The 21074-nt window shown below is 53.6% G+C and overlaps 1 protein-coding gene across 6 annotated transcripts in view; it reads left to right on the top strand.

Moving 5' to 3' along the window:
• Pknox1 (PBX/knotted 1 homeobox 1) overlaps window positions 1-17693 on the top strand; it is a 51035-nt gene extending 33342 nt beyond the window's left edge. For 5 of the 6 annotated variants that reach the window (XM_063224548.1, XM_063224547.1, XM_063224550.1 and 2 more), the window contains 6 exons: window positions 2609-2708; window positions 4106-4203; window positions 7247-7375; window positions 9960-10036; window positions 12894-13066; window positions 14815-17693. In XM_063224548.1, the coding sequence (XP_063080618.1) occupies window positions 2609-2708; window positions 4106-4203; window positions 7247-7375; window positions 9960-10036; window positions 12894-13066; window positions 14815-15026 (789 nt within the window). In that variant the 3' untranslated portion in view covers window positions 15027-17693. The remainder of the gene's footprint in view (window positions 1-2608; window positions 2709-4105; window positions 4204-7246; window positions 7376-9959; window positions 10037-12893; window positions 13067-14814) is intronic. The other variant, XM_063224551.1, reaches the window with a different exon arrangement.
• The last annotated feature ends 3381 nt before the right edge of the window (window positions 17694-21074 follow it).

The following is a 21074-nucleotide window of genomic DNA, read 5'->3' as shown; positions in this document are numbered from 1 at the left end:
GCCCATTCCCTAGTTTGATGTGTAACTGCCGAGCTTTGAGAGTTCTTTCCCTGGAACAAAGGATACCAAGTTTTTCGTTGGAGACATAATTTGCAGATATTTCCTTCAAGTCCATGGCTAAACTTTGTCTCATTTTCCTAGCAGGTGATTTGCGGAACACACTGTTTTAATTTTGTTAAGGCTGCTTTATCAACTCTGCCTCTTAGGAATTGGGCTTTTGCTCTCAAGTCTAAGAACCCTGCCCAGTCCTAGGTCCCAATTTTTTTTTTTTTTTTGGTACCATAGATGGAACTCACGACCTTGTGCTTGCCAAGCAGGCGCCTATGCCACTGAGCTAAATCCCTGGCTGTAGGTTTTTACATTTTTCATTTCAATCTGTGACCCATTTTGAATTATTATTTGTAGACAGTTTAAGGTTTGAGTTCATTTACCTGTAGGTAAATGTCTCTTCTAGCTCCTTTTGTTGGAAAGAGGTTCTGGTTCTATTAAATTATACTTTGTGCCCTTATCAGAAACACGCCTGGTACCTGTGCGTGAGGCTGCCTCTGCTTTCTGCCTGCCCCATTATCTGTGGGCGCGCGTGCACCCTGTGGTTCTGACAGTTGTAGCCATTTGATAAGTCTCAACACTGGGAAGATAGGTTCTTCTCAAGTCATCATTCTTTGCAAAATTGTTTGGGCCATCCAGTCCTTTCCCTTCCCATATAAATTTTAGGATAATCTTTTCTAGAAAACCTTTCTGGGATTTTGATAGGAATTGTATTAAGCCCATATATCAATATGGAAGAATTTATCCCTTCACTATGTTGAGTCTGCAGACCCATAAGTCTAGTGTGTCTTTCCGTTTGTTTGTATCTGCTAGGATTTCTTCCATCCTACTTGGTGTTTTTGTACACGAAGCCAGGCATGGTGGTACACACCTGTATTCCCAGTACTCAGGAAGCCGAGCCCATGAGTTTGAGGCCGCCCTGGGCTATGTAGGCAAGTTGAAGGCCATCCCTGCATAGGGAGATCCTGTGCAGGTGTCTGTAGGGCTGTGTCTGAGGGTTTCTGTTTTGAGTGAGTGTAAATGGGTTCTGTTTTCAGTTGTTGCCATCACAGGGTCCCTGCTGGTCTGCAGAGTCAGAGTGTACTTCTATGTGTTCCCCTTTATCGCTGACCTCACTTACAGGTTCCCCGAGAGTCTCCGGCAGGCTTCTTGGGATTTCCTAGCTGTCCAGTTATGTCATAGGCAAGCAGGGCGCTCCCTGCTGACTCAGGGCCTTTTTGCTTCCTTTACTCACTGCATTGTGTGCCTGTCATTACCTTGAAGAATGGGAGAGTAGATTCCTCACCCCTAGCACCTCCCCAGTCCTAGGGGACCCTGCTGGCCTGAGTAGCCTTGTGGTGGAGGTGTGTCCTAAAGTTCGCATCTGGTGAGGCCACTCCCCTATTGCAGTTTTCTGTGTTTTTGTGATATTGAAATTTGTCAGATGCTTTCCCTGCATCGGTTAGTAAGATGACAGGATTGCCCTTCTTTGACCAGTTAATATGGGCAATTCCATGGTTGACAGAATATTGAACAAACCTCACATTCCTGGGTTAAAGCTTCTCAGTCGTGGCACATCCTTCCGAAGTGTGAGTGCAGATATTTTGTCAAGTGTTTTGTCTGTATGTGGTGGTGGTGGTGTATGTGTGTGTTACTAGGGATTGAACCAGGGCCTTTGTGCTGAGCTACATTTCCAGCCCCCTCTTTTTTTTCTCCCCCGTCAGATCCATTTTATTTCAATGAGAAAAGGAAAAGAAAAGAGTAAAACAAAATTTGAAAACATGTCAATCAGGGGGCAACACTAGTGCATACACTGTAACACTGTCATCCCCAAATCATTCATCCAGAGCACAAGACATCTGAATTGAATTGTCCAGACAATATCAGCACAAAACTTTCTCTTCAGTAAACTCAGAGAAATCAATAGTATAACTATCTTGGCTATCTAGCTATCTAGCTATCTACACGTTTACACATGTGTATTTTATTTCACTTATGAATATGGTCTGGTTGCATCCATTTACCTATGAAAATCTGTAGTTTATCCTTCTTTTCAGCTGAGTAGTACTCCATTAGATAAAAATACCACATCTTTTTTACCCATTCCTCAGTGGATGGACATTTGGGATGTTTCCCAATTACAAAGTGTGCCATTACAAAGTGTGCTGCTGTAAACATGGGTGCACATACATCGTTCAGCTCTGCTCTTTCCGGTCGCTTCCCCGTCCCAGTCCACTTCTCTGGAGGTCCCTGGCTGCTGCCTGGTAGAGGACTCGGTGTCTGAGCCAGAGCTGAGGAGGAGAAAGGCTGCAATCAGATAGCATTCTGCCTGTCTCCCCGGGCCCCTGAGGCTGGTGGGCCGGACAGTGAGAGGGAACATAGGGCAGCCATGGTGCAGAGGACCTTCAGTACTGACGGTCGGATCGAATGCAGTGTCTGAGAAAGCTGTACCCTCGGGATTTGTTCTGAGCCTGCGGCTGCGCTCTGCTCCTTAGTGATGTCACAGTGCTACCACTTGCGGTTGGAGACCTGGCGCCCCCATTCTCTGCTAACCCCACTGTCTCTGTGTTCTGACCCTCAGCAGATTCAGAGTGCCATCACGGGCACCCTCAGCTCGCAAGGACTGGTAGTGCCAGCATCCGCCCTGCAACAGGGAAACGTCACCATGGCGACAGTGGCAGGTATGGGCAGAGGGTTCCGATGCTTTCTCTGTGAGCACTGGCAGGAGTACTCCATCTGTATTTGAACAAGTATAGAAACATAATTTTCTAAAGTTTTAATTTTTCTACATTTCCCAGTATTTTAATTAATGCCGGTTTCTAACAGTACTCGAATCCACGATCTTTTTCCCCACTAGAATGAGGTACTAGATTCCAAGGTCTTTGTTATGTCTGTTTCTTGTTCATTCTTACCAAATACATTATGCAAATTTTTTCCTATCAAAGGATATTGGAAGGGCTGGGGATTTAGCTCGATCCCTGGTACTGATAAAAATGAAAAAGCCAAAAAAAAACAAAAAAAAAACCATTTAGCAGAACCAGGAGTGACAGTGCATACTTGTTTTGTTGTTGTCTTTTTCTTTTTTATTGGTACCGGGTATCAAACTCACGACTGCCTGCTTGCAAGGCAGGTGCTTATGCTAAATCCCCAGCCCCGACGGTGCATACTTGTAATCCCAGCATTTGGGAGGCTGAGGCAGCAGGATTGCTGCAAATTCAAGGCCAACCTGAACTACATAGTGAGTTCAAGGCTAGCCTGAACTGCGCAGAAAGCCCTGTCTAAGAAAAAAATAAAAAGAAGATAAAGCAAATGGAGCAAGGCATGCAGGGAGAGGCAAAGGTTCACATTAAAAATGTCATAGTACAGCTAAAGGAAACCTCATGAAAAAAGAAAGCACGCTTGACCAAAAGGTATAGCCAGGGCCCAGGACAGCTTACTGCCGCAGCACCTGCCTGGGCAGCCTGAGGTTGTGAGTTTGATTTGCGGTACCAGAGCAAACCACAAGTATAACCAGAATAAAAATACTTGTTATTTAGTACCTTTGGCAAAATCTTTAACGTGATGATTGTGAGGTAGGTTGGGTTGGTTTGGTTTGGCTGTGTTTTTTTTGGAACCAGGGATTGAACTCATGACCTTGTGTTTGTCAAGCAGGTGCTTATGCTGCTGAGCTAAATTCTCAACCTGTTTAGTTTTTTGAGACAAGGTTTCATTATATAGCCCAGATTGGGCTCACAATTGCAATGATCTTCCTGCCTCAGCCTCCCCAGTGCTGGGATTTCAGGTGTGTACCACCATACCCACCACAATACCCATGTACTGATTGTAGGAAAAAGTAAAAACCAGAGGCCAGCAAAGAGAAGGGAATGGCCAAGTGCCCTGGAAGCCAGCTGGGCTGTAAGGCCCCTAGCCTGGCAGTCTGGTGAATCTGTGGTCATTTATAGTGACAGGTGATGGACTTGAAAAGACCTAAAAGCTAATCATTGAACTGGAGATTTATTCCTTCCACAAGTGTATCAGGAAGAATGGTTTTAAATCACTCGGACTTAAAAGTGGCTTAAGTCGTCTTCTCCCTTCCGAGGTGGCACCGTGTACCAGCCTGTCACAGTTGTCACTCCTCAAGGCCAAGTGGTCACCCAGGCATTGTCTCCCGGGACAATCAGGATCCAGAACTCACAGGTGCGTGTGTGCTCCCCGAACAGCACGGGGTGCTGCCCACTGATGCGCCCGCTGTGTGATGGTCACCTGTGCCTTGGAGCCAGCTCTGGTTCATCTGCTGTCTGTGTTTCTTCTCGCTGTCCACCTCCCTCACTGTAGAAAATGTACAAAGTCTGGGAAGTCAGAAGGACAGGAGAGGCACTCCCATGGCCTGACTGCTCCAGCTGTGGGTGCGGCCCCACCTCCACGTGCATGTTTCTGGCCCTGCTGTGGGCCTGTGGGGCGTCTGGTCCCTTCCTGGGGCACAGAGCCCAGAGAGGCTGAGGGGGTTCCAGGCTGCACCTCACCCTTCCCTTTGTCAGGAGGCGCGGCACAGGCAGCAGGAGGGAGCAGAGGAGCCCTGCTCAGGCACTCTGGGTTGTGTTGCCCGCAGCTCCTTCTGCAGTTGTAGGGGAGCGAGGAGGCGGGGTGGACCTGGGTTGCCTTCTGGTGGTGGGAATTCAGGGGCACAAGCTTTTCGCTGTGAGCTGTGTCTGCATCAGAAAGCCCAGGTTCAGGGGTCACTGCAAGGGCGGTGAGTCATTCTTCCTGTTAGGTCAGACATTTGAGGTCTGCTCGAGAACTCCAGGGGCCCAGGATGAGGGGTGTGGGTGTCTTGCTAGATATTCAGAGGCACCACCAAGCAGCCATTCAGTGGATAGGGGACCTCACTGTCCAGGCCCAGGCATGCATAGGAGAAGACGTAGCAGGACCCTGCCCAGGGGCGTGCCCCCTCCTTCCCTTTCTCAGACCAGCTCCTTTGCCTATGGGGCTCCATGTAGACTAAGTAAAAGCCAGATCTGGTGGAAGGACAGTTTCCTAGTGTGAAAGTATGCTCTTGGAAAGGAAGACCCTTGGAAGTCAAATGCCTCACTAATGTCATAGGAGTTCCCATCTTGTTAGGTGGGCTAGTTTCCCACTGGGCATACGGCTGAGTGGTGGGGTGCTTACCTAGCACACGCAGGCCCTGGAGTGGTCCAGTACCTGAGTGTTTAGAAACAAAGGTGGAAGCCAGGTGTGATGGCGCATACCTATAATCCCAGCTGCATCAGAGGAAGAGGCAGGAGGGTGCAGTTCAAGGCTAATACAGCAAGACCTTGTCTCAAAATAAAGAAGTATAAAAAAGAAAGGAGCGTGTAGCTCATTGTTAAGAGTGCTTGCGTGGCATGTGTAAGGCCCTGGATTCAACCCCCAGCACTGTTAAAAATATGCATACAGATTCTACTAACAAAATATATATTGCTGGGCAAGGTGCTGCCTGTAACCCCAGAACCCAGGAGGCTGAGGCAGGAGGATCACTGTGAGTTTGAGGCCAGCCTGGGCTGCACAGTAAGTTCAAGGCCAGCCTGAACTGCATAGTGAGTTCAAGGTCAGGCTGAACTGTATAGTGAGACCTTGCCTCAACAAACAAACAACAGACAAAAAAGATATGGACTTCAGCAGTCCACCAAACTAATAAATGTCTGGAAGCTCATGGCCACCACTCTGAGCTCCTCTTGTAACTGTAGAGGCCAAAGGTAATTTGCATTGTGCTCATGTTTTTAAATTTAGTATTAAAATATTTGTGCAAGATTTTTATTTTCCTGGTGTGTATGTTGTTGGGCAAGCTCTGTGTATATCGTACTCATGTGCACACACATGTACATGTGCGCATGTTACATGTGGATTCTGTGACAGCTGTCTGGGCCACTGTGGACTGTTCTCTTTGTGGCCAAAGTTTGGGCCCTTGTTGGAATAGTTGAGGTACCTTCCCAACAAGAGGCAGTGTGTTTTGTGACAGAAACTTCCAGTGGTTTTTTCAAGGAAGTTGGTGACAACAGCCAGGGCTTTCTCGGGAGGCCAGTCTTGGTGGCAGAAGTAGCAGCTGTGTGGATGGCAGTCGTAGATAACCCTGCAACCTTGCCACATCACTGTCCACCACCTGCTGCACAGAGCTTCCTGCCAGCCTGTTCCTGTCGCAGCACGGGGCTGGCGTGCCCTGCCTGTGTGAGGTGTGGGTGGTGGGTGTCAGTATCCTGGGAGGGGCCGGTCACTGGCATGTGCTAGCCTAGTCACACACGGCCGGAGCAGCCAGGGCTGGGCACTGTCTTCCCAGGGTTTCTTCCTTGCTATACTTAATTACTCTGCCAGTGCAAACGCATTGCAGATGTGTTTTTGGCGTGGTGCAGCAGCATGCGCCCGTCACGCTCAGGTGCTAAGGTGGAGGCAGAAGTTCAGGGCCAGCCTGCACAGCATCCAGGCCCTGTGTCCCTTTGCCACTACTGAGTGGCGCCCCCACCCGGGTTCAGTTATCACGCCAGAGACCCACAGAGCCCGGGAAGCTGGGCTTAAGTCACCAGCTGTGTGTACTTGATGATCCCATTGGGCGCCTGTGCCGACACGTGGGGCTGTACCATGCTTCCCAGCAGGGTCGGTCAGCCACGCACCGCCAGAAACCCAGAGCTGCCTGGCAGTGAGACATCCAGGTTATGGCCCTGTCATGGACATGTTGAGCCATTCATTGTCCCACTGTCACAAAAAACATGTCTGAAAAGTTACCCAGCGTAAGGCACAGGCTGGCCTCGAACCAGTCTGTTCCAGTCTCCCACTGACTGGGGTCATAGGTATGCACTGCCGCATGTCCTGGGGGTTTCTGGAGGCTTTGTTATGAGGTACAGCGGAGTGACTCTCTGATCACTGTTGATCAGTACACCCTCTCTCCCCTCCTTTTCCCTTGGAGGTTGGAACTCACAGTCCCAGTCCTCTAATCCTGCTGGGTCTTTCCTGCCACTGGTCCGGTTGAACGTCCAAAAGAGCCTCACTCAGCACTGCCAGGCAGTGGGGATGGAGACTGGCAAGTGTTTCACAGCGTCACTCAGGCCCTCCAAAGCTTGGTGGGTCCGCAGAGGTCCCACCTCCAGTGCGTCCACCTGTACTGGGCACTGGCTGTTCCTCAGGAGCAACTTGGTCACGCTGTGCATCTGCAGCTGCAGGCCACAGTGACATCGTGAGTTCCTGTCTAACCGTGCTTTCCCCTGTGCAAAAGCTCCAGCTGCAGCTAAACCAGGACCTCAGCCTCCTGCACCAGGATGACGGCTCGTCCAAGAACAAGCGGGGCGTGCTGCCCAAGCATGCCACCAACGTCATGCGCTCCTGGCTCTTCCAGCACATAGGGGTAAGCTACTAGGGGATGCCCAGGCACTCTCTGAGATGCCTCTTCCCTGGCTGAGGCAGCATGGAAAAGTCCCTTGCATACGAGAGAGGCCTGGTTTCCAGTCTTACTGTTTTGTTGAGTGTTCACAGTGGCTGAGCATGGGGCAGAGGGAGGGTAGCTCAGTTACTTTTCTCATTGCTATGACAAAATAGCCACACCCAAAGTTAAAGGAAGGAAAGGTTTTTAGCTCATAGCTTGTAAAAGTTTTAGTCGATGGTCAGCTTGTACCAAGGCAGGCTGGCAGGCAGAGGGGCATTGCGGAGGGGAAACGGTCCATGGCAGACGAGCTAGGGGATGCCTGCGCACCGAGCACCACACAGCAGCAGCGGCAGTAGCAGGTCTGTCTCCCTTTTGTCCCATACAGGCTCTGTGCTCTGTGATTGGTGCCGCCTTTTTTGGGGGTGGGGTACCCTTAGCATCACACCCTCAGTCCACATGCACGCCCCCAGTGCAGCCACCTTCAAGGGCTCTGGGGGGACATCTGGATGCAAGCCGGACCTGTAACAGGTTGGGTCAGGGGCTTCATGGGCCGAGGGGCTGGGGAGAGATGCATCTGGGCGGACCCTCATACTTGGCACAGTCCGAGAAGGGGGTGAAGCTAAAGGCAGAGGTGGTGTTGGGGTGTGGGTGGAGGAAGACATGAAGCTTGGCTGCCAGGTGCTAGATGTGCGTCTGTAACGGTGCTGCCCGGGCTGCGGGAGCCTCTTTGCCTGGCCCTGGACATGCACCTGGCCCCAGAGAAGGGATGCACCCCCTGCTGCAGGGGGAGTCAGCTCTCTGTGGGGTGTGGCTGGGTGCCTGGGCCTAGGGAGCCCATAGGGAGGCCATGCAGGCAAGGAGGCCGCTTGGTGCAATAGAAGTGAGGAGGTGCACGAGATGCCCGCTGCCAGGGTGTGCACTGCCTGATAGTAGCCACAGCAGCTGCCGGTGGCTGTCCGCTAGGATTCCGCTAAGGCTGTTTGTGTTTGCTGACTGGGTGCCGCTTGGCCTGTCCCTTGTCATCCTGTCCCCGTTCCCTGGTGATACGTCGTCCCTCTCATTTGCCAAACAACCCAGGGCAGCAGCGGTTGCTGTTCGGGTTTCTGGCTGCGTACTTGGGTTTCGTGCCCCATTTCTCTTCTGTGGGCTTTTTAAAGGGCAAGAACAGTGTTTATGGTCCAGCCTTGAACTCAGGGCCACATGCACACTTGTCATTGGAGTCAGGAGCGTACAGCTGCTTGGCAGGTCCCTGCCGCTGTGTGCCCTTCATTCCCGTGTTTACAACCAAGCCAGGCAAATACCCATGCTCTCAGCATGTGGACGCCACTCACTGGGCTTGGTGGGGCAAAGTAAGGGCTTTGGCACGTGTAGTCTGGAGTGTGTTTCTTCTCAGTCTGCACAGTAGTGGGCCTTGGAGCGGGTCCTGTAGACAGATATGGATCTCCTTTGGTGCTTCTGGGAATTCTGATGCTCCCTTCTGTTTTTTCTTTTCTATTATTCTTTAATTTGGAGGGGCAGTGCTGGGGACAAATCCAGGGCCTTGCATATGCTGGGCAAGTGCTGGACCACTGAGTTCTGCCCTTTGCCCTTAGTCCTGCTTGTGTCCATGCTATGTGGAAGGAGGGTAGTGTGGCAGACACACCTGCCCCTGGGCCTGGGCTCAGTTTATCCCTGCTGGCGAGGGAGTGAGTCCAGTGCCTACTGCTGTAACACATCTGCTCTCTCGGCTTCCAAGAGGAGATTTTTGACTCATAGTTTCAGGGGCTCCAGTCCATGTCCACCCATGTATCAGGCCTGTCATTGCGAGCTGTGCTGTGGCTGCTGGCTGGCGGTGGTGGGGAGCATGGTGCACATGGCTCACCTCAGGGCTGGTTGTGTGGGGGCGGAGGGCTGAGGTCCTGGTTCCCCTCGGGTACGTACGCCAAGTGACTAAGGACCACATGCCAGGCCCTGTCTCCCCTTGGCGGGGCTATGGGCACTATACCTGTAAACACAGCGGACTTGATCCTGAGGCTGCCAAGGGGACAGTGAGCATCTCGACATTGGTGTGTTCCCACAGTGCCAGAGACAGAAGCACTCTACCTGCTGTGTGCCAGCCCTGGAGCAGTGGAGAGCAGGATAGCATCTGGCTCTGGAGGTGCCAGGAGGCCTCGAGTAACACATGCTGTGCTGAGGCCTAGGCTGCCTGGAGGTGGGGTAGAGGCTCAGGGCTGCGGGCCACCTGCTGTCCTCCTGGGGTGCAGCTGCTGGGTTATGAATGAAACTCCAGGTGCGCTGACACAGACTTGGGACGCAGCCAGTGCCCCTCTGGGCTGAATGGCCTGCTGCTATTACTGTCCCCAGAGCCCCTGCTCCTCTGCTGATGAGCTTCGCTGCCCCTTGGTGTTCAGGACTGTGGGGAAACACTGCATCCTCTGGGCAGAGAGCGAAAGTTGGGTCCTGGCTCGAAGCCCTGTTGAGCAGCACCAGGATTTACCGACGCTTGTTTGTGCGCTGACTTTTCGATTGGAGCATCTTGATTCCCTCCTTAAGACTCAGCGTGTGCTCACCTCCTTTTTATTTTTAGCACCCGTACCCAACAGAGGATGAGAAAAAGCAGATTGCTGCTCAGACGAACTTGACCCTGCTCCAAGTCAACAACTGGTAAGGGGCGCTACGCTGGGGAGCTGGGCCTCACAGGCCAGGCAGACTGTTCGGACGTCTCTGCTGCTGTCTGTGGCAGGTGCCCGCGGCCCACGTGTTCCACCAGAGAGGTTTCCTGTGCCCTCGGGATGAGGACGGTTCAGTGGAACCCCCTGTGGGCCCGCACTGACAGCTCCTGTGGACGTTTGCCTCTCTTTTAGGGACCTGGTGCCACTGCAGACGTGGCCCCTCTGCCGTCTGCTCCTGGGCCTGGCCTGGGAGTGTCTGTGTTTAGCTCAGAGCATCCTCTTCCATTTCTGGGGTCACATATTTTTGGGAACATGTGGACCTGGCTGCATGTCTCCCCATGAGAGCTGACACTGTCAGGCAGGGCTGCAGCCTCACTGGGTTGTGGTCATTAGTCACATTTTCGTCATGGCTTTGGGGGCAGCAGCAGCAGCTTCCACCTAGAGTTGGCAGGGGTGGAAGGAAGCCCAAGTGCCAGCACTTGGAGGCATTGTGAGCGTGCTTTCATTTTTTAAATATGATCCTTGCACAGGGGCCCCGCTATTCTTCCCTGTGTGGCTCCGATTCGAATATACTGCTGTGCATCGAGGTCTGTTTATCTCAGCGGCGCTGAGATGCAAACTTGTCAGAGTTCCGTATCCAGAGTGAAGTCTTCCTCCTGACATTTGTAAGCGCTATATCCAGTATTTCTGTTGTGTTCATCCGTTCAGTCTGTTGCCTTTCATCTGGATGGAAGCAGGCCACCACACTATTTGGTTACTTCCTCTGAAATCTAGTACATAGCGTGCTTGCAAAAACATAGAAGTTCGCAGTATGTTGTCACTGTGGCTCTGCGCAAAGGGAGCCCTTCCTGGTCATTCTCCCCCGTCATCCTCCATGGAAGCACTGATCTGGTTGCATCAGAAGAGTATTGGTTGCCTGGGGAACAGGAGTGGCCAGAGGCCCTGGGGCTGTCCTGGGGCTGTTGTCCTGCTCAGTGCTGGGGCTTCCTCCAGCTTTGCAGTCCATGGCTCCTCCTGTCCCCAGCTTGCTGTTCTGGCAAGCTCATAGAATTATGTTACCTAGAAAACTAACAGCAGCTTTAAGTTTTTAAAATTAGTAACGTAGCTTTTTTAATCTTAAGTTTTCTAGAATCTTCTAATATTTATAGCTATTTTCACTCTCTGTGACTTGTTTTTTGAGGCAGAGTTTTGCTGTGTTCCCCAGGTCCTCCTGCCTCGGCTTCCTGAGATACAGGTGTTACAGCTGCACAGCTGGCTCTTTGCTTTTGCGTTGGTAAAGATGCTGCTTTGAAGCTGAAACACACCTGGCATTGGCTTGGCCAATTGGAGTGAGGAGGAGCTGGCAGTGAGATCAGCAGCGGCCAGTATTCTTGGCCACAGCCTGCCCACATGCACATGCTGCTGGGTGCATCCTTTACCCTAGGGAAGGGCTCTGGAGACAGCCAGCTACACACTGTTAGCCTGTGTCCTCAGATTGTGTTAGGCACTGTTCAGCTTCCATTTTCTTGTCTTTGTTTTTGAGAAAGGCATCACTGTGTTGCCCAGGCTAGCCTTGAACTCTAGGTCTTCCTGCCTCAGCCTTGAGGAGGGCTGGAATTACAGGTGTGCACCACCATGCCCACCTCATCTCAGAATTTCAGGTGCGGCCGCCTTGGAGCTGACGCCCTCCTGGTTCTGACTGTTGGCAGTGAGAGCGGTTGTGGAGGGATGAGGGCCCTGTCACTGCGGCCTTGCAGAGAAAAGGCCGAGGCTGCATGCTGGCTTTGGGGCATGGAGAACGCTGCTGCTCGGCCCACCTCCGCCTATCTCTTACAGATAGTTTGTCAGAAGCTGGCCAGGGGCTTGTTCCTCTGACAAGGAGGCGGGAATTCCCCGGGGGGGCGGGTTGGGTGCTCCAGTGCTCCTGCCTCAGGCCCGAGGCAGTGTGTGAACCTCAGCAGGTTTTGGCTGACTGGCACTTGTGTGGGACTGGTGGGGTTCCTTCCCCTGCGTCCTGGGTAGCAAGTCACCCCGCAGGAGGACCTAGAATGGTGATGGAGGGCAGCCACATGGAGGATGTGATCGTCCCTGGCCTCAGTGGTGGTAATGAAGGGAGCTGACCTTGGGATCTGGCTCCTCTCTTGTCCCACAGCCAGCGCCCAAGGATGGAGCCTGACCCAGCCCACTCTCTCCCCTGTCCAGGCCTGGCCAGTGAAGCATGTACTGCCTGCCCACTGGCTTATAATTTCTGTCACTCTTTCTGTGTATGGGTCGTGGCTAAGGAGGCAGAACAGCCCGCGTTGGCTCCGGCATCATCATTGCCTGCACACAAGTGCTGTGCTAACCGTGGATCTGGGACAGGCAGCTGACCAAGGACTGCAGTCTTCTGAGAGTAGCTCGCATTCACCACGCTCTCCCCAGAGTCCTGCATTCCCGCTGAGGGTCCCTTGGCCAGAGACCCGGCCTTGCTAGAAGATCTAGCACATCACGGCTGCCCAGCGCTGTGCCATGGGGTGCAGTCTCCCCTCTGTCTCATGTTTCCTCCTTGGAGAAAGTAGTGTCCGGCACCCAGCTCTGTGCTGGTTCCTGTTTGTGTGCTCATCTGATCCACAGATGCAAGGGAGGTCCAGGAGGGCAGAGAAGCAGTGTGGAGGGGCCATGGAAGCAGTCCCCCTTCCTCAGAGTTCATTTTAACAGCACGCCCCATGTTTCTGGAGTTAGGTGGTCACCATGTTGTCCTCCTGCGAAGGGTTTGTGGTGGTGGAGAGTGGACTTTGCCAAAGCGTGTGTTCATGAAGGGGAGTTGTAGGTCCTGCACAAGATCTTCAAAAAGGCCACCCCGGCCTCAGTTTCCCTTTGTCCACATGCAGGTTCATCAACGCTAGAAGACGGATTCTGCAGCCCATGTTGGATTCCAGCTGTTCAGAGACCCCAAAAACGAAGAAGAAGACTGCACAGAACAGGCCTGTGCAGAGGTTCTGGCCGGACTCCATTGCGTCAGGCGTGGCCCCAGCACCGCCCAGCGAGCTGACCATGTCTGAAGGTACGGGGCGGAGGGAGGCCCTCGTATGGACCACACTCAGCTGGGGCCCCAGCCCCACTTTCATCTGAACCGTGAGGGGAGCGCGGGCCAGGAGTATGGACTGTAGCTGTGCGCTGAGCAGCACAGGCCCGGGTCTCGAGGGCACCAGCACCTACGGCTTTCGGCCTTGGCACCCCTTGGCTCTGCTTTCAGCCTTGGCACAGACACTGGGAGCAACCCTTCTCACACCTTGCTCCGGGCTGGCCCCTGCCTCTCACTTGGGTTTTTCCCTTTGACACTTTCCTGCTGTTGGCGGCCACCGTTCTGAGATGTTCCATGAACCTCTTGCTGTTTCTGAGAGCTTTTCAAATCGTGAATTGGCTGGTGCGCTTTCCTTTTCATGTACCGCCTCCTCTGCTGGCCTGAATCCTGGGCTCAGGTGATCCTTCCGAGCTCTGTTTCTGGCCCCGCCCATGGCCCAGTCCTTTCCAGGTCCTCGGTGGCCCGTCCGTTAGGCAGGTGACTGCGTCACACTATCTCATTCGGATAGTTCCTGCTTCTCTCTTTCCACCCCTTCACCTTTGTTTGCTTTGCAGTGTCTGTTGTTGCCTAAATCCCAGGTGCTCTGTTTCTCATTTTACAACTGCACTTTCCATCTTTCTAGAAATCATGTTTAGCTTTTGTGTGTTCCACGAATCTGTTAAGTTTTCAATATACAGAATTCTGTGTAGTATCTGTTTTGATGTCTGTCTCTGGTAGGTCTCACATCTCTGTCTTTTTGTTTTCTCTTTTGGTCCTATAAATAACAGAAAGGTCTGTTTCCCATGCCCAGGGCAGTCAGTTCATAGAAAAAGTGTGTTTTGTCTCATGCTGCTGGAGATTCTAGCCAGGATCAGGCGCCCTGTGCTTTGGCCTCTGACAGGAATGGTGCCTCCTGGTGGGGAGCCAGTGGCTGGAGCAGGGACCCAATGTCTGCAGTCCCCACCTCTCATAGTTCTGGTCACCTTCTGTAATCCCCCCCAGGACCAAGCCTCACACGGCCATGGGCTCCTAGGGATGATTTCCCAAGCACAGCAAGTGCTGTCCTCTGCGCTCGCCCCCTCCCTAGCAGAGGAAGTGCTGTGCTGCGGGGAAGGACCCTGAGAGGAGCATCCCGGGGACACAGGCCGCCTCCCAGCCTGCACCCCTCTCCGCTAGGGGTGGCTGTCTCTTCCCTCTGTCCTGTGCACAGGGATGAAGGGGTGAATGTCCCGCTCTTGAGACGGCGCTATGGTACTGTCCCTTCTTTCTGTTATCACTTGCTAGCCCATCTTGTGGGGTGGTTGCAAGTCAGGCCCTGCCCCAGCACTACCCCGTGTTTGCGTACGGCCCAGAGTCCCTGTCAGTCTTTCCTCTAGGCCTTGCTCAGGGCGTCTGGTTGGTTTCTGGCTCTGTGGCCAGGCTGAATGGCAGGCAGACACCAAGGTTTCCCTTTTAGGCCAGTCTCCCTTGTCCTTCCCTTGGCTTCTCTGTTGTTTCTCATCGTATCCTGTACCTCTTTCTGTTTCTCCCCTGCTTTTTACCTCCTGATCTCCACTGAGCCCATCTTCAGGTGGAGACCTTACTCACTAAGTGTTCAGACCGCGTCCAGGAGCAGTGTCTCAGATCCCAGCAGAACTCTGGGACACTGTGGACGTCTGAACCGTAGGTCAAACGAGGAGGTGGTGCCTGGCTGCGTCCTCTGGAGCTCTCCTCCTCGTGCTCCCGTGACGTCCTGTGCTCTGCTGCAGGTGCCGTCGTGACCATCACCACACCTGTGAACATGAACGTGGACAGCCTGCAGTCCCTGTCCTCAGACGGGGCCACCCTGGCCGTGCAGCAGGTCATGATGGCGGGCCAGAGCGAGGACGAGTCTGTGGACAGCGTGGAGGAGGACGGGGCCGCGCTGGCGCCCGCCCACATCGGTGGGCTGGTGCTGGAGGACAGCGGCTCGCTGCAGTAGGAGCTGCCGCCTCCTCGCTTTTACAGTTTGCACAGCAAACGTTTTACAGTTTTGTTTCTAATATGTTTTATATGTAGATATAGAAAAGTGCACTTTTGTATTTCATAGTCAGCTTAAAAAGAGCGTCTTTGCTGGTGCAGCGACTTCTTTCAAATGTGTGCGTGTGTGTGGGTTTTTAAAGAAATTCTCCAAGGGTTTAACGGTAGAATTGTGATGAATGGCCCCACCTGGAGTCCCTAATTAGATTAGGAATAGTGCTGCCGTTTTCTAAACAATTATGCAGTTTTAATTGAGTTCTGTAGCTTGCAGCAGTTGTCGGAGGGCTGCTGTGTTGGTGTTGCCCATGGACAGGACAGAGCCGCACCCCAAAGCCATTGGTGGGGTGGCTGTGGCCGGCAGCAGCCTGCGTACAGTATCATCCAGAACATTGGGGACTGCAGTGTGCCTCGGTCCCTCATGGTCAGTGAGCTCGTGTCATTTGCTATATATAAAAAGAAACTCCTATTTTTACCTTGCTGGAATTATTGGATAAAAAGCTATTTTTATAAATTCGTTATGAATTGGATTATGACTATATTGAGCATAAAATTTCTAGAGAAGAAACAGTACATGCCTGCGTTTCCACTGGAGTGGTTGCCGCTGCCCAGGTCTGAGACCCTGCCCACACTGCCTCTCCCAGACGCTTGGCATTGGGTGCTGAGAGAGGCAACACCCTAGGGAGACTGAGGAGACTCCAAATCTGTGTGCATGCACACTGCTCCTGTTATGTTCACACAGGTGCACAGCTGCCTGAAGGTGTGTGCACAGCATGCCTCGGACCAGGGAAGCCAAGGGGGCTTCCGCCGTGCCCACTCTTTCTGATTTCAGTTTGACTCACTCAGTCCCTTTGCTGTGTTAGCTGGGTATCGGGATACGTCATGCAGAGAATGTTTATTATAAACTGATAATATAAAACATTCTCCACTGCACCGGCTGGGAGCTGGGGTGAATTCAGACAGCTGCACTGCCTCAAGACAGTGGCAGGTGAGAATGAAGTCACAGTGCAAGCTGACTGTGACCGTGTGGTGCAAGCAGGCCCCACCCGGGTGCTGCACACACTCCCATTTTCCTGTCGCATGTTGTCGCTGCCCAGTTCCCAGAGCCCACCCCGGGCACCAGCTCCCCTAAGATTTGGAATCATTTGCAGACATCCATTTCCTGGTGATGCACTAAAGGAGTGGGCTGGGGTTTACTTTCTGTGAGTTTAGTTTGCTTTTTGTTTACTCAGGAGCAGGTATTTTCTCAAAGGGGAAATGAGCTGCCTGCCTTGTGTGGCATGTGTTGGTGTGAGCGTGGACAGGTGACACAGTCCCCAGCTGGCAGAGGACAGTGTGGGTCGCCATGGCCACCAGCTCTGAAGGCCCCCGCGGTGCTGATTGGCATGATCAGGGTCACATTAGGGACATCAGTAGGCAGATTGATTTTTCTTAAACTGATTTCGCTCCATAAAACGTAGGAAGATGAGCCACGTAGGAAGGGGAGTCCATCCCTTGCTAAACCCTCGTCGGGAGCTTTGATGCGCAGGAAACTTCGATTACCAGCTCTTGAGAGAGAGTGACATTTTTAATCAGCCACTGCATAACTTATTTATAAATAGTTTTCAATATTTTAAGTCACGTCTGCACGAGCCTAAGAGATCATTTTATCTTTATTTAAATGCCAACTTTGTTGGACTTCTTAAAACTAAGACCTGGGGGAGCCCCAGCCACTCCGCCCAGCCACCTGCCCTTGGGCAGAGCAGAGAGGAAATGCACAGAGTGTGAGGTTCAGTGGAGGGCCCTGACTCCGCCCTGGGGTCCCTGTTCAGACTGCACCCCTGGGACGCCAGCTTCTTCTGAGTGGGGCAGGTGCCTTCTCCAGTGAGGCAGGTTCTTCAGCCCGGAAGCCCGCTCGCTGGCTTCAGAGGAGTAAGGTACATATGGTGAGAGACAGGCTCAGGGATGTGGCCCGCATTCCCATCCACTCCGTTTCTCCAGGGCAAGCCCTTGCTTCTCTGAGTCGCTGCAGGCCTGGGCTCTGTCAGTGTGCAGTGCAGAAGTACCTGCTCTCGACTACAGCCAGAGGAGGCACTGGAGTGTAGCCGGGCCCTGCTTGGCTTCAAATGGCCAGACTTGATTGGATCCCAGTGTGTCCTTGTTAAACCCCTCCCTCAGGATGGCTCCTCTCCAGTGTGTCCTGAGACCCACAGCCAGCGTCTAGTCCCTGCTGCCCAGCTCACCCAGCAGGCCCGGCCGGTGGGCTCAGCACTCCTGTTTTCACATCCAGATAGTCCGAAGAGTCGAAGTGTTTATCCAATGTGCAGGTGGCCCCACCAGGGGGGTGCCAGGGAGGGCTTTGCGGCTGGTGGAGGGCCTGCCCCTCCTGTTCGAGGAGGCAGGAGACACTCCGCTCTCTGGGACAGGCTCCTGCGAGTTGGTAGGGCTGCCGCCCGTCCTGAGAGCTCTCCCTGGCAGTTGGTGACAGAACTAACTCAGCAATCTGCCTTTTTTTAGTTACCTTTGGTCTTTGAAACTGACAATCTTTAAAATGTGAATACTGTAACGATGTTTTCTTGGATTGTTGTCTTTAAAAGGACTTTTGTGAAGCAATTGATTTATCAAAGCAAAAAAATTAAAAATAGAAACATGCCTTATGGATGTTTTATTTTGTAAAGCCCATGTCACCGAAAGCCACTGTCCATTCTGGGCAACTCGCAGCTAGCAACATGCCGTGCCCTGGTACCACGCACCTTATAACCTGGCTGGCACTGCAGGGGTGGTCAGCTCTGCCGCGTCCTGGAGACTCATGTGGCTTATCCCGGTCATCACGTTTCCAGCAGAAGAACCCAGACAGGTTTGGTTGTAGTTTTCTGCAAACCTGGTTATTTTGACAGTAATGAGAAAAAAGGTAGAGTAGATCCCTCAGTGACACGCTGGGCATTGAACTATTTGGAGGGGTTTCCGGTGCCATGCAGGTTGCCATGCACCCCAACAACTGGCCAGCATCAAGGCAGGCAAGCAGCTGCATGGAGCCTGATGGGGTGAGGCCGGGAGGCACCTGTAGACGGAGCTGCAAGCATGTGGAAGGTGTGAAGGCAGGTATGAAATAGATCCACGCAGGACCTCCGGCCAGCATCAGGCTCTGGGTCGGGAGCTTCAGTGTTAGTTTCCAACATTTGCTCCAGCAGCTCTAGAGGGACACGTGTGGGTATAAGGTCTGTCTGCCTCTTTAGTCAGACAAGTAAATGACAATGATCCCGCAGACCTGTGCAGCTCAGAACCCCTGTGCAGGTTGCTGGAGTTCCCATTCTGTGGGCCTCCGCAGATGCGGGTCCCAGAGGAGACCTTTAGTGGGATCAGACTCCTCCAGCTTCTGAGACCTGGGACCCTGCTGATGTGTGCAGGCGATAGGGCTGCGGTGTCTGGGCACATGCATGTGTGGGTCAAGACCAGGCTCGAGAGGTGCTCAGGCTGCTCCTTCCTCACTACTGGTGTCCCCAAGGCCTGGCTGCCCGACTGGACAGCTGGTGGCCGCTTGTGTGTGCAGGAGGTACAGTCTCACAGGTGACCTCATCCTTTCTTCATCTTGTTTGAATGCGCTTGAGACTCCAGGCTGCCTGTCACCAGGAATAAAGCAAGAGTTCTCGCACCCCAGCCTATCAGAGAGTCGCTAAAATAGCAGTGTTGCCTTCAACTGCCGAGACATTTTTAGAAAATGCTTTGTAGAGAAATCAGGTATAAGTTTAAGTATTGCACTGTGTGGTCATTGAGCTTTGTCCTGTGTCATGGCTGTGGCAACCGTGTGGGAACTGTGGGGAGCCTTCCTAGTGAGTGCGCCGTGTGGCGGTGGAGTCCTATTCCGGCAGAGCCCTGTCCAGGCTGAGCTGGGCTTGCCCTGCTGCAGCAGCTGGAGCAGCACTGGAGTAGGGGTTGTGGCCGGCACAGGGATGCTGCCAGGGCTCAGAGGCAGGGCCGGCAGTGCTCGGGCAGGTCAGAAGCTCATCTGTCACCCAGATGTGAGGACAGTGTGAGGACAGCACTGTGACCGAGTGTGCAGGGAGGACCTTGGGTCTTAGCATTGAGGGCCACCTTTCCTTGCTTGGCATCTAAACCAGGCAGGGACCCAGGGCTTCAGGGGTATGGACAGGTAGAGGCCTGAGGAGCAGTGCCCTGAAGGCCCTCTGGATGCTGCGCTGTGCTGGGGACACACACCCAGGGGCCATAGTGTCCAGGTGCAGACCACATGGTGGTGCTGTGTCTGGAGAAGAGAGTACAGTTGCTAAGCCCTGTCACACCCAGTGTCCATGCCCCACGCCCTAGCTGCATGTGGGCCCAGGAGCCAGCCAGAGGAGGTGCCACAGCCTGAGTGACGACAGCATTGCCACAGGGTGGGCAGCAGCATGGTGGATGCTGCCACCGATGACCCTGGCCCCAACAGACACCCTGGAGTCTGGCTGTGGGTAATGGGTGACTGTTTGCCATTGGCTGCCTCTTGATTGTCTGGGTATTTTGGGTAGATGAGCCTCTGCTCATCTAGAGGCATGGTGCTCGGCCCTCATGCCTAGGACAAGTGCTTACAGCAAGGTGTGCTCGACTGCCAGCTGTGGAGGCTCCTGTGGGAGCCCTATGGGCTGGTTTTTGGCTCAGTGTTGTCCCCTGAGCACCGTGATGTCCACTTCCTGCTCTAGCTGTGGCCAAGTCCTCTGAGTTCCCACCCCAGCACCCTGCACGCAGGGCCCCTGTGCTGTGTCTGCCCTGGCCTGACCTCAATCTGGGTGGGCCCTGTCCCTGGAACTCGGTATGTGCCCCTGCCTGCCTCGAGCCTGCACCCCACTTTGTGTTGTGTCTGTGCAAGGTCTGCACTGCCTGAGAGCCGCTGAGCCCCTTGGACACCCTGGTGTGCCCACTGTGAGAGCTTGGTAACACTGGAGCTGTCCTTTCCCCTGTGCTGTGGTAGCTGTCTCTCCCTCCCTGGGCCCCGCGTTCTCGGGGGCTGCTCAGGTTTTATGGGTCAGCTGCTTTCTCTCTCCCTCAGGCAGCATATTCTGTGGCCTTGTGCATCGTGACAGAGGTGGAGTGAGAAAAGTGGTCCTTCCAGCAGAGGTGCGCGAGGCAGAAGGTGGCAGAGAGGCTGCCTCTCCTGGGGACCCACAGGGCCAGGCATCATGGGCAAACCCACATGCCTGTGAGGACCTAGCCTGAGCCTGGGTGCACTGGCTCTGCCCTTGGGGCTGAAGGGGGGTGGAGCATCACAGCAGGGCTCCCACCTCCTGCTGAGGTTCCCAGCCCCCTACACACACACTGCTGCTGCTCTCTGGGTGAGGCTTTACCCCGGCTGAGGGCAGGTCGGTGGCTCCGAAACTGAGAGGTGAAGTAGTCGTGGGCCCCAGCATCTTGCTGGAAGGAAGCCCACGCCACATGGCAAGGGTGCCAGCAACCACCAGCCTCACGGGTGCCTCCCAGTGCCACCCAGCTGACGTGGGCAGCCCGGTTCATGGAACCCACAGGTGCTCAGTGCTCCCCAGTAGTTGGAGGCCCCTGGCCAGCAGCCGCACACCTCTGGGTGGGCTTGTCCCCATCCACAGGCCTGGGTGTGCTGGGACCCCGAGACGACACCCTGCCCACACTACTCTGGTGTTAGGCCCCTGGACGTGTGTCCATAGTACCTGGAATTGTAGCACGTGGCCCCTGTGGAACAGGCTGTGAGGCTGCAGACTGCAGGGGACCCTCTCCCCCTCTAGTTTCCTAAGGTCTGCGTCTCTCCCCTGCTGAGAGTCCTTCCTGCCAACACCCAGACACAGTTGAAGTTCCAGCACAGCAGGTGGAACTTTTTTTGCACTACAGGATCTGGTGACACCACCCAACATGATTCCTGGCAGTCGAGCACACCTTGCTGTAAGGACAGCCATCACCGTGCTAGCCCCAGAGCTGGCCTGGCCCCACCACACTGGCATGCAGTGGGGTCTCTCAGCTAGCCGGGGACAGGACAGCACCCTGCCTCTGGAATTCCCTCAGCATCAGGGGACCAGGG

The sequence above is a fragment of the Cavia porcellus genome, unplaced genomic scaffold (assembly GCF_034190915.1).
Source record: "Cavia porcellus strain 051 isolate PalLab524CR breed Dunkin Hartley unplaced genomic scaffold, mCavPor4.1 scaffold_15, whole genome shotgun sequence".
Classification (NCBI taxonomy): domain Eukaryota; kingdom Metazoa; phylum Chordata; class Mammalia; order Rodentia; family Caviidae; genus Cavia; species Cavia porcellus.
Note: the sequence above shows the minus strand (reverse complement) of the source record. Positions and strands in the feature narration are given on the sequence as shown.